At 51.2% G+C, this 13027-nt stretch overlaps 1 protein-coding gene across 4 annotated transcripts; it reads left to right on the top strand.

The window, feature by feature from the left end:
* Positions 1-3777: 3777 nt before the first annotated feature.
* Positions 3778-8668, top strand: RFX5 (regulatory factor X5). 4 transcript variants are annotated; one of them, XM_058660257.1, is made up of 10 exons: positions 3778-3905; positions 4791-4919; positions 5149-5182; positions 5559-5641; positions 5905-6024; positions 6221-6340; positions 6486-6567; positions 6842-7043; positions 7264-7364; positions 7475-8668. In XM_058660257.1, exons 2-10 carry the CDS (start codon positions 4804-4806, stop codon positions 8486-8488), a joined length of 1872 nt encoding a protein of 623 aa, XP_058516240.1. In that variant the 5' UTR covers positions 3778-3905; positions 4791-4803; the 3' UTR covers positions 8489-8668. The 4 variants fall into 4 exon arrangements, with proteins under 4 accessions (XP_058516240.1, XP_004588946.2, XP_058516241.1 ...); XM_004588889.2 differs by having other exon boundaries at positions 3833-3976; XM_058660258.1 differs by lacking the exon at positions 3778-3905 and adding an exon at positions 4321-4343.
* Positions 8669-13027: the final 4359 nt, after the last annotated feature.

Raw genomic sequence — 13027 nt, 5'->3', positions numbered from 1 at the left:
TTAAGAAGTAAGCTTGGGCCCAACACAGGGGTCTAGCCGCTAAAGTCTTTGCCTTGAACGCGCCGGGATCCCATATGGACACTGGATTTAATCCCAGCAGCTCCACTTCCCATCCAGCTCCCTGCTTGTGGCCTGGGAAGGCAGTCGAGGACGGCCCAAAGCCTTGGGACCCTGTACCCGCGTGGGAGACCTGGAGGAAGTTCCTGGCTCCTAGCTTGAGATCAGTGCAGCACTGGCCATTGCGGTCACTTGGACAGTGAATCATTGGACGGAAGCTCTTCCTGTCTCTCCTCCTCTCTGTATATCTGATTTCGCAATAACAATAAAATAAATCTTTAAAAAAATTAAAAAGGAAGCTTATTTATAATAAGAAGGAAACGATAAACATATAGAAATTACTGGCTATCTGTTTGGCATGGCTGCTTTCGAAAATATTATAATTAGCTGCTCAACAAATATTCCCAAACTTCCCTTGCCTACCCAAGATAACTCCTATCCTCAAAATTTTTTTTAATTCTTTTCCTTTTCCTTTCCAAATATCTACTTGAAATGCAGAAAGATAGAAGGAGAGACAGAGATCTCTCAAGACTGGTCCATTCTTCAGATGCCTGCAACAGCCAGGGCTGGGCCAAGCTGAAGTCCCAAGTCCAGAGGTGTCTCGCTTGAGTGGCAGAGACCCAAGCACTTAAGCTGACGCCAAGAGCAGGAAACTGGACTTGAAAGTGGAACCTGAACTCAAAACAGGCACCCTGGTGAGCAATGTGCTATCCCTTCATCACTGTGCCAAGCATCTATTCCATTGTTGCCTCTCATAACTTAATGTTTTAGTCATCTCTGTATTTATTTGTAAATTACACATTATCCCATTTTCTTGACATTAGCTGTTCATAAATTACTTTGCATTTTTTCCTATGTTTTAGTTCTTCTGGTTTCTCTCAGATTATTTATTTGAAAGGCAGTTACAGAGAGAGGGTGGGGGAAAGACAGCGAGATCTTCCATCCACTCCACTGCTTCTCAGGCCATTCGCAGAGAGCCAGGTTGGAAATGGAGTCACTGAGACATGAGCCAATGCCCATGAGGCTTGCCGGCAGTATCACAGCTTCAGTCACTATGGTACAATGCTGGTCTTCAGGGTGTAGGAATAGAACTGCTGAAATATTTAGCATATACTGATATACTCACATATTCAACTTCACCAAGTAATATTGCACTATTTTCCAAAATGCCTACACCAAATCATACATCCACAGCTGTGCAAAAGAGCCATGCTAGGGACCAGCACAATGACTCAGTGACTAAATCCTCACCTTGCAAGCGCCACTAATTGGTGTCCTGGCTGCTCCACTTCCCATCCAGCTCTCTGCTTGTGGCCTGTGAAAGCAGTAGAGGATGGTCCAAAGCCTTGGAACCCTGCACCTGCATGGAAGACCAGGACAAAGCTCCTGGCTCCTGGCTTCAAATCGGTTCAGCTCTGGCCATTTGCAGCCACTTGGGGAGTGAACCAGCATTGAAAGATCTTTGTCTCTCTTTCTGTGAATCTATCTTTCCAATAAAAATAAATCTCTAAAAAGTTATTTTAAAAAAAGACCATGCTAACCCTCAATAATGCCAAACTAGTACATTTTTACCAGTTCCATATTGCGATAAGGTTTCCTGTTATGGTTTTAATTTGCATTTTTCTGATTATAATAGACAATGAACAACTTTTCATGTTTGTGATCCAATTCTTGCAACTTTCATAAAATTTCCTCTGCTTTTTAAAATTTGGTTGCTTTTCATTTTTATTTAGAAGAGATCTTTTTAAATTATTTTTAGAAATTATTTTTTATTTGAAAGATTTTTTACAGAGTGAGAAAGAGGTCTTCCATCAATTGGTTCACTCCCCAAATGGCTACAATGGCCAGAGCTGAGCTGATTCAAAACCAGGAGCCAGGAGCTTCTTTCAGATATACTACATGGGTGCAGGAGCCCAAGGGTTCAGGCTATCCTCAACTGCTTTCCTGGCCGTAGCATGGAGCTAGATTTGAAAGTGGAGCAGCTGAAACTCAAACCGGCTTCCAAATGCTATGTTAGCACCACAGGTGAAGGCCCAACCCACCACGCCACCGCACCAGCCCTCATTTCCAACATTAATGGGCAAAAATGATGGTGCCAAAGAGTGAATTCTAAGTCCAGACATTTTAAGTTCAGATCCTGATTTCTTCTGCTGTTTGCGTCATAACCTTGGGCTAATTATCAACTTTCCGTTGGCAGCAGTCTCTGTGAAGTGGGAATAGTCCCAGTCCCTATGCCATGGAGTTGCTCTGAGACAGGCAGGGAGCATGCAAGGCCCCTATCCAGTCCCAGCACATAGGAGAAGGCTCCTATAAAGAGCGCATGCACTAAGCTTTGGCTAAGCACTTGGAACTGCGAGGATGATGCTTTTCAGGCCATTTTTATCGTTACTTCTCAGGGAAGGCTCTCCCCTGCCTCCAGTTTTGTTCCTCGGGGCGCTCTTAGCACAACACTTAAACAAAGAGGTCCCTGTGTTTCCCTGTCTCACCCCTTGCAAGGTGATGTCAAGATAATCTTGGTCAGGCTAGGTTACTCATTTCACTAAAGCTTTTCAATTACCCTTTCACCTGCAGCCTAAAAGTGCCCACTGAAAGCTCCTAAAAGAACTGCTACGAGCACCGCACAGGGTCTAACATGCAATAAACACCAAATGAATTTCTAGCTAGAAGAGCCTAATTCTCCCAACTCCACAGCATTCTGGACCCTCCCCACAACCCCGGGTTTGGCTAGCAGTGAGGCCATGGATGCTGCAAGGGGTAATGGCGACGCGCCGTCCTTTGAACACCAATGCGCCCGAATTAGAAGTCAAGACTGCAAAAACAGCTGGTGCAAAACACACGTCCCTTAAAGGGCAACACCGCAGTAGTGACCACTCTGATGCTAGCTGCAAAACTTGGTCGGCATGGGTGTTTTGCCCAGCAGGGCATCTCCGTTACTTTCATCTGATTCACGCCCAAGAAAAAGTCTTCACAAGGTTCAGAACCCTTGGCATGGCCTTAATTCTGGGCAGTGTTCCTTAGGGGTAAGAAGATTCTGTGGGCAGCCAACACCCTCTGAGGAAGGGAGCCCCTGAGCGCGGTGCAAATACACCATCAAGCAAGGTAAAAGAAGCGCACGTGGGAGGCACCAAGAAGCACTACTTCAGCTTGATATGGTACAACTGATGCGGTTTAGTCCACGCCAAGGAGGAGCTAATGCCACCAGAGATGCAGGTCCTTCGCGCCCGCTCGGGAGGTGGGGGAGAAGAGCGAGGACTGGGGCGACGCGGAAGGGCTCAATCTGTTTAACTTCGGCAGGGGGTTGCGTGAGCTTCCAGCCAACGTCCATCAAGGCTCCTCGTCCTTCTCCAGGGAAATGTGCTCATCCACGGATCGTTTCCTCCCCCAGCAGCTCTGACAACGTGTTTGCAAGCAAAAACCCAAACACAGGTGGACAGGGGCTCCAAGCGGCGGGATCTCCCCTCGGAGAGCCGAGCGCCCGGCCTTAGGTCCTGCGGTCTCTTTAAGAACAGAACCTCTCGGTACCAACCGAGCCTCAACCGACCCCTAGATTTTAACCGAAACCTCACCCGGACTTCCCCCTCTTGAGTCAAATAAGCCTAACTTTGGATTTTCCCTCCTGCGCTGGCCAATCAGATTCTGTTGCCAGGCAGACTTGGGGCAGCCGCCGGTGCGAGCTCCGGCCGCCTTCTGTCTCCGGGTGGTGGCGCCGACCAATGACGGAGCGGGCCGTCCTTGTAGCTAGGCAGATCGTGGCTGCCGCGACCATTCAGAAAAAGGAAAATAAAAGCAACGCACGAGCCCGCCGGGCCGGGGCTGTGGGGCTGGGCTCGAGTGGAGGTGACTGCCAGGTAGTTTCTCTTTCTCCGCCCTCCCCCGCCACCCTCTCTAGTGGCCGGGGTCGGCAGGCGCCTGTCCTGAGGTAGGGAGGGGGGCGACGTGAGCCGGGAGGAGAGCAGAAGAGGCGACGTGGGCTGTTGTTTTCCACAGCTTCTCGGCCCCGCGTGCACGTGCCCCGAATTCGGGACCCCATTCCTTCCTGCCCTCATCGGGGCGGCACCCGGGAGTGGGGATGGGGGTGGGGAGCTGGCCGGAGGGGGGCGCGCCGCGGGGCTGGCGTGAGGGGAAGATGACGTAGGGGCCGGCGCCGTGGGCAGGGGGCAGCGGCGGCGAGGCCGTGACGGGGTCAAGTCCTGAGAACTTGGGCCCAGTTGTTTTTTTTTTTTTTTTTTCTTTTCCTGGCCTGGAAGACTTGAGTGCTTTCTGATCACCCCAGGCAGATGCAGTGGGTGAGGAGGATATTGGAGAGAACTTTGTTTTTTGGGGTTTTTTTGGATTTTGTTTAGGGGTGGGGGTCCTTGTTTTTGAGAGAGAGGAAGGTCAGGGCGAGGATGGGAATCCGAGGCCGCGATGTTAGTGTCTGTCCCCAACGTGAGCTCCCAATCCCTGTATCTCTTCCTGGACAGTTTCTCCCAGATGTGGGAGACATATTAGAAGGGGGATGGGGGCGACAGAATAGCGGGGAGATGGTAGAGAAGGACCTGGCGGAGTCATGGATTGGTTTCGGATTTTTTTGGAGAAGGCTGACTGGTGAAACAAAGACCCCTGGGAAATTCTGCAGGCTTTGTTTCTGTGTGGAGACCCCAGAAGTGCCCAGGGCCCCCCTTCCCAGGGTGAAGGGGTAGAAAGCCCACGTGGGTTTAGTCTTCAAGCCCCTCTCTCCCTCTCCCCTCCAGCCTCCATGCTGGCATGGCAGAAGAGGAGCCTGATGCCAAGAGCCCCAAGCGGGGGGCACGGGCCCCGCCTGGAGGAGCTGAGGCTGGGGAGCCCACCACTCTTCTGCAAAGGCTCCGAGGTACCATTTCGTAAGTAGCCTTCTCCAGATCCTTCTGCAGGTCTGCATGTAGACCCTACCCCCCTCCTTGTCACCCTGCATTACCTCTGTGGGGTGCTCTGCCTGGCCCCCCTGACAAGCCTCTGAGCAGGGAGCCATGGGTGAGCACCTGCTAGCCATCCCTTCCTAGCAGGCTGACACAGGGGATGGGTGAACAATCTTTTGTGTGTGACCTGCAGCTTTTTCCTCTCCCCCCACAGCAAGGCCGTGCAAAACAAAGTAGAAGGAATCCTGGTAAGTGTGTTGGACAGCAGGCTGGAGAGAGCTGGAGTTGGTGGGGCAGGACTACGTTCCTGGCAGGTAGAAGGGGTGGGAAAGGCAAGGCGGTGTGGCCCACCTTCTCAGGAGACACCTGGCTGTGCAGCTTGCTGCCCACTGAGGGTGTGGACGTCCTTGGCCTCTCCCAGGGACCACTTGTATAGGAGCCCACAAGCCCCTTCCCCGTGTGCTCCCGGAGGGCTCCGCAGAGTGCAGGGAGCACTCAGCCAGCCATCATTTCTGTGGCCCCCCCGATGAGGCTGTATGTGAAGGATCAGAGGGTCTTGTGTGGGGAGCAGCCTGGCCTTACTGCTTCTCCCCACCTGTATCTCTCCATTCCCCTTCCCCCTAGCAAGATGTACAGAAATTTTCAGACAACGACAAGCTCTATCTCTACCTTCAGCTTCCCTCGGGGCCCAGCACTGGAGACAAAAGGTAGGTTCGGTGGTAGGGTTTTAGCTGCCATAGGCTCCGGTTCTTGGTGAAGGGCATGCTTGCGAGGGGTGTGATGGACAAGGAAAGCTCATAACTTATATCTCTGATCAAGAAAAATGGACCCTAGAGCTGGCTTGGCACTGGGGAGAAGGCAGATTCTGGCTGAAGCAGATTTGATTCAGGCTACTGCAGTTGGAGTCTGGGAAGAATCAGCCAAAGCATTTGGTTCTGAGGCGTGCTTGTCCCTTTTCCTTCCCCTGTAGCTCTGAGCCCAGCGCCCTCAGCAACGAGGAGTACATGTATGCCTGCAGGTGGATCCGCAACCACCTGGAAGAGCACGCGGACACCTGCCTGCCCAAACAAAGTGTCTATGATGCCTATCGGTGAGTGGAGGGGATGGACAGGGGTAGGGAAGTGGACTTGTGGCCATGGCACTGACCCCTCTGCCCTAGAAAGCCCCTTATCTGGCTTCTCTAAGGGTTCCCCACACTTGATCCCTAGGGGCGCTCTGATCCTAGCTATCCTCCTCTGAGTACCCCCCTCCCGCTTGTCTATTCCCCACCAACCCCACCCATACAGGAAGTACTGCGAGAGCCTCGCCTGCTGCCGCCCGCTCAGCACGGCCAACTTTGGCAAGATCATCAGAGAGATCTTCCCAGACATCAAGGCCCGACGGCTGGGTGGCCGGGGCCAATCCAAGTATCCTTGACTGGCCAGGGTGGGCCTTGGAGTACCTGGGGAGGAACCCCCAGAGTGTGGAGACCCAGGAGTGGGAGCAGCCTGGCTTGCCTCAGGTGGGGCTTGGGGTCACACCGTGGGTGGGCTGCTCCTTGACTCACATCAGATACTGCTACAGCGGCATTCGGAGAAAGACCTTGGTGTCCATGCCACCCCTGCCTGGGCTTGACCTGAAGGGCTCTGAGAGCGTGAGTGACAGCCTTAACCCTCCTCCAGTTCTGTCCTGCCCTCCTAGGTGAATGTCTGAGGACTTGGGGGACATGTTTTGGGAGAGCTGACGTGGTAGCAGGCCTTATGAGTGTGGGTTCTAGGTACCTTCCACCTGCCCTGTGGTGGAGGCAGAGGACAAAAGAACTTCGGGGTTTCTGGGATGGGAATAGGTAAAGGCTACTTAAGGTCAGAGAGGGACTGAGGATCATGCGGTTTGGTGTGCGAGGGAGGGTGTGTCTTTCCATACTACAGCCGGAAATGGGCCCAGAAGTCACCCCTGCACCCCGAGATGAGCTGGTGGAGGCAGCCTGTGCCCTGACCTGCGACTGGGCAGAACGAATCCTGAAACGATCCTTCAGTTCCATCGTTGAGGTCGCCCGTTTCCTGCTGCAGCAGCACCTCATCTCTGCCCGGTCTACGCATGCGCATGTGCTCAAGGCCATGGGGCTTGCTGGTGGGTGTCCCTTCCGTTTCAGCAGAGAAGCCCTCAGTCACTTCCGCTGCCAAGGGCCCTCCCGTGAACCAGGATAGACACACCTTGGGGTCTGCTTTCTCTTCCAGGCAGCCCTTGTAAGACACACTCTAGATCTCCCCCTTTCCCACATCCCTCTCAATGAGTCAGGCCTTCAGCGCCCCACCCCTCACTAGATTCCTTCTCCTGGCCACCCCTGCAGATGAGGATGAGCATCTGCCTCGGGAACGGTCTTCTAAGTCCAAGAATGGTGTGGAGCACGTGGAGAGTGGAGCACACAAGAAGCCAGAGAGGCCGGCCCAGGTAAGGGGGCTACCGTGGCTGCCTTGGGCGGGGGGCTTAGCATAAGTCCACCCTCGCCCTGGGGGCTCCTGGGCCCTGCACCGGCTCTAATGCTGTTTTCTGTTGTGAAGCCTCCTAAGGAGCTGGAAGCCCGGGCCGGGGCTGCAGGCCGGGGCAGCGGCAGTGGCAGCAGTGGTGGCAGCAGCGAGCGGAAGAAGAACGTAGTTGAGAGCTCGGCCCCAGCAGCCAGTAACCCCCAGGTTAACGCCCTTGTGGCCCGGCTGCCTTTGCTCCTCCCTCGGGCCCCTCAATCACTCATCTCGCCCATCCAAGTCGCTTCTCCCATCCTGGCCCCCAAGCTTCCTTCAGGCACCCTGAAAGTGGCTACCCTACCCTTGCCCACTAGGCCTGGGAGACCCCAGGCAGCTGTGCCCATCATTAACATGATCTTACCCCCTGTTCCTGCTCTGCCCACTCCCAGGCCTGGGCAGGTGCCACCCACAGGACTCCCTCCGCAGAGAAGTAGAGAGGTAGGCATAGGTGGTGACCCAGGAGCCCATGACAAGGGTGGCAAGAGGACAGCCGAAGTCCCCTTGAGCGAGGCGAGTGGGCAGGACCCACCTGCTAAAGCAGCAAAGCAGGATCTAGAGGAGACAGCAAGCGACGTCAAAAGGAAACGGGGGCGCCCACGGAAGAAGTCAGGGGGCAGCAGGGAAAGGAATCCCACCCCTGACAAGTCAGCAGTTGCTTTGGTGGACGCTGACCAGCCGTCTGTGCTGTCCTGGGAAACGTGGGGCTCCAGGAGGGAAACCAGCTCTGCCGGAGGATCAGGGGCAGTGGCAGCAAAGTCAGGGCCCAGGGGAGAGGCCGAGAAGGGGGCAGCACTCACGCCAGGTCAGGAAGACGCCACTGCCTCCAGAGGAGGAAGGGGCCCCAGTTCTCGGCATGCCAAAGGAGAAGAGAAAACTTCCCACGTCACCCCAAAAGTCAGCGTCATCAAGGGCAGCCGGAGCCACAAGGAGGCCCTTCAGCTGGCCAGGGGAGAAGCAGATCCTGCACCCCAGGGTCAGAAAGACTTCAAGGGGCACATGCTCCAGAGCACTTTAGCCCACGAGCGGAAGGACCCCAAAGCAGCGCCCCCATGATAGATGTGTGTGGGGAAGAAGCCCTTTCATTCTTGCGTGAACTCTGCCCGTCTGCCTAGTAGAGGCTCTTCTCTGCACTTGCTTTTCTCGTGGCTCTTCTTTCCAGAAGGGAAGTCCACTCTCCTCTCATAGACACAGCGGGGTCACCCCCATCTCACACACTGCCTGGGTCCTGCCTCTGACTTTCCAGCTAAATACTTTGACTTCAGTGTAATTTGCCAATCTATATTGCCCTCTGACCTGGGCCCCTGTGCTGTCCTGGGGGCAATAGGGATGGGTAAGTATGATGAATGTATAGGTTAGGAAATCTTCTGGCTTTAAGTCATAGAAAAGCCTAACTCAAACTAAGTTAAAAAATAAAGTTAAAATTAAAAAAAAAAAATAGAAAAGAAAGGATTTATTGGCTCCTGTAACTGGAAAGCCCAGAGGTAGGGCAGGCTCTGAGTGGAGTTTGACCCAGTGGCTTAATGTGTCTCTAAAACAGTGCTCCTTCTGCAGCCACCCTGGGGCTGCCGGGACTCCTAGCATTACATATTCTTACCCTTCGCCCCCACCCCCATTTCAACCCCCCAAAAAAGAGGACATCTTTGTGTGCCCCAAGGGTCCTAGCATAAAAGACCAGCCATGTCTACACCTGAACAATCTGACCCTTAGCCTGATATATGCAAATTGGCTATTTTACAACAGGGACTGCACCTTTAGGGAACGGGGTGGGATCAAGCTCCTGAGAATCATGTAGATGTCATAAATGGAAAAGGAGGGGAAAGTTGGTGGGGAAGCAGCAGGCCCTCAGCTGCTCCCCTGAAGTGCCGCTCGGTTTGGCTTCTGTGAGGCACAGGTAGAGGGAGGTCTGCCAGCCTGCTTCCCTTTCCTCTCAGGCGTGCAGCTCCCTTGCTGCACCTGTAACCACTCCCCTCTGTCTCGGAAGGCAGGGGAGGGCAGTTTCATCCCCTGGGCGGCACTCCGCAGTCTCCTCCTTTTGCTCCACTGCATCATCTCAGATGTAGAGCCCCTTCCTGTTCTGGATTCAGCTTTCTCACCTTCCGCTGCATCCTCACTTCCCTCGTCCTTCACCCTGTTGCCACTTTTCATCAACCAGAGCAACCGATTCCCTAGTCGTTTTGCTGAATTCATTCTGTATCCACCAGGTGTCACTATCCTGTCATGCGTGTGCCAGGACTTGGCCAGCCCTGTGGGGCTTCGGCTAGTTGGTGGTTCTGCAGGTCAGGGAGCACCAACGGGAAGGGAATGCGGACCCTCCAGGCATGTCCCGGGGAAGGCCTTGTTTATTGAGGACTAGGCAAGCTTCTGTCAGGGAATCTTGGTTCTCACCAAGAAATATAGATTTGTCTTTCAGGGAGACTCAATGAATTTCAACAACAGCAAAGGTTTTTTTTATTATAATATGTAATATTTGATATCTATAAATAAAATATAGCATGAATAAATTATGAAGCTAATAACATGAGTGCCTATGGCCCATCTCTCAATTTACACAGTGAAACTTCAGAAATGCCATTGAGTTTCTGTTTCTCTTTATCCTGTCCCTATCCCTCTTATAGGTAATTGCTGTCCCTAATTTTGTTAACTGTTTTATATATATATATATATATACAGACATATATAGCTATATATATGGATTCTTTAAAAATGTGTTGTCCTTTTTTTTAGCTTTACAAGAACATTACACTCTGAACTGTCCTCTGCAATTTGCATTTTTCTCTAGTTAACACTGTTCCTAAGATTCATCCATGTTAACAGAATGCTATGCTATATATTTCACCGAGTGCATAAGCCATAAGTTACCCATTCACCTACTACTGGATAATCTGGGCTGTTTGCAGTTTTTTGCAATTATAAACAGTGCTACTATAAACACTCTTGGGTACGATAGTGCTTCTGTGTTCACAGTGAGGTTTTTTTTTTTTCTTTTTAAGATTCACTTCTTTTTATTGAAAAGGCAGATTTTTGGAGAGGAGAGACAAAGATCTTGCATCTGCTGGTTCCCCAAAAGGCCGCAATGGGGCCAGAGCTGAGCCTATCCAAAGCCAGGAGCCTGGAGCTTCTCCCAGGTCTCCTACATGGGTGCAGGGTCCCAAGGCTTTGGGCCATCCTTGACTGCATTCCCAGGCCACAAGCAGGGAGCTGGATGCAAAGCCAGAACACAAAACAGCACCCATATGGGATGCTGGCACTTGAAGGTGGAGGATTAGTCAATTGAACTATCACACTGGGCTCTCAGATTCCTTCAGAGCTTTCCAAGATGGTGCTTTTGATCTATATACTCACTCTGAGTTGGAGTTTGCTCTTGTCTTATTCCCTGGAAGAGTTTAAATCAGATCAAAATGAAGAGTCCCATGAAAGTTTAGTAAAGCATCTGAGTGTGATAAAGCTATCTAATCTTGATGGTTCTCTGTAGGAGCTTTTGTAAGTATTCAGATTTCTTTAAGATGAAGATTATTTGAGCTTTCTGTTTCTTCTTGAGTCACTTTTGGTAAAATGTGTGGGAATTTTTGTTGTTCTTTTTGCGGGGGGGGGGGGAACTCTCCCTCTTCTATGAAGTCCATAGATCTCTTTAAGATTTATTTATTTATACTGGGCCCGGCGGCGTGGCCTAGTGGCTAAAGTCCTCGCCTTGAACGTGCTGAGATCCCATATGGGCGCCGGTTCTAATCCCGGCTGCTCCACTTCCCATCCAGCTCCCTGCTTGTGGCCTGGGAAAGCAGTCGAGGACGGACCAAAGCTTTGGGACCCCTGCACCCACGTGGGAGACCCGGAAGAGGCTCCTGGTTCCTGGCTTTGGATCGGCGCAGCACCGGCCATTGTGGTCCCTTGGGGAGTTGATTCATCGGATGGAAGATCTTCCTCTCTATCTCTCCTCCTCTTTGCATATCTGACTTTCCAATAAAAAAATAAAATAAATCTTTTAAAAAAAGATTTATTTTATTTATATTGGAAAAGCAGATTTACAGAGAGAAGGAGAAACCAAGATAGAAATCTTTCCATCCATTGGTTCACTCCCCAAATGGCCTCAACAGCCAAAACTGAGCCGATCCAAAACCAGGCACAGGAGCTTCTTCCAGGTCTCCCACACAGGTATAGGGTCCAAAGCTTTGACCCATCCTCCACTGCTTTCCCAGGCTGTAAGCAGGGAGCTGAACTGGAAGTGGAGCAGGCAGGAAGAACCGGTGCCATCGTGCCAGCCCTGCTTTCTTTTTCATCTCTGCTACCTGGGTAGTCCTACGCCCTGTTTTCATTCTTACTATTTACTTCTGCTTTCTTTCTCTTTTCTTCTTTGAGCAGGTGTACTACAAATTTATTTTTCTTGAGAATTTGCAGATGCTATTTTAGACATTGTTGATTGTCCTGTATATATTTTTTCCACTTCATTAATCATGATCTTACCCATAGTATCACTTCTATATTCTTTATGATTAATTTGTAGGCTATCTTGTTTGTTTTAAGATTTATTTTTATTTGAAAGAATTACAGAAAAAGAGAGAATGGTTGCCTCCACCAATTCACTCCCCAAATAGCCACAATGGCTGGAGCTGAGCTTATCCGAAGCCAGGAACCTCTTTTAATGTCTTTCACATGGGTACAGGCTGCCAAGGACTTGAGCCATCCTCCACTGTTTTCCAAGGCCGTAAGCAGGAGCCGATCAAAAGTGGAGCAGCTCCACTTCCCATCCAGCTCCCTGCTTGTGGCCTGGGAAGGCAATAGAAGATGGCCCAAAGCCTTGGGGTCTTACACCCATGTGGGAAACCTGGAAGAAGTTCCTGGCTCTTCTGGCTTCAGACCAACTCATCTTAGCCACTGGGGCCACTTGGGGAGTGAACCAGCAGACAGAAGATCTTTCTCTCTGTAAATCTGCCTTTCTAATTAACAGTAAATAAATACTTGCTTGCTACAACCTGGACTATACCAGAATCAAGCAACGAGTCAGAAACTCAACCCAGGTTTCCATGATGGGAGGCAGGGACTCAAGTATTTGAGCCATTACCTGCTATCTCCCAGGGTGTGCACTGTTGGAATTGTGGAACTGGGAACAGAGCTAAGGCTTAAAGCTAGACACTCCAGTGTAAGATGTGAGAGTCCCAAGCAGTGTCTCAACTGCCATGCCAAATGCCTCGCCTGGCCCAGGTTAAACTGTCTACAGTGCTGACAGTGGCACCTGTCCTCACAGCAAACCTGTTTCTACTACTGCTTGTTTCCCATCCTGCACAGGTTTCAGCATAATGTTACTTTTTTCTCTTTAGATGATGAGATTATGTTGCTATAATTTATCTAGGATCTGATTACAATTTAATGAGAGACCTGTCTCTTATCCATGTTGCCAGTAAGAAGAGTCTGTTACTGTAGGTTTTTAAAAAATTGTTCTGGTCCCAGCGTGATGATCTAGTGGCTACCGTCCTCCCCTTGCGTCTGCCAGGATCCCATGTGGGTGCTGGTTCGTATCCTGGCTGCTCTGCTTCCCTTCCATCTCCCTATTTGTGGCCTGGGGAAAGCAGTAGAGGATGGCCCAAAGCCTTGGGACTC

This window comes from Ochotona princeps, chromosome 2 (genome assembly GCF_030435755.1).
Source record: "Ochotona princeps isolate mOchPri1 chromosome 2, mOchPri1.hap1, whole genome shotgun sequence".
Classification (NCBI taxonomy): Eukaryota; Metazoa; Chordata; class Mammalia; order Lagomorpha; family Ochotonidae; genus Ochotona; species Ochotona princeps.
This window is presented reverse-complemented; position numbering and strand designations above follow the sequence as displayed.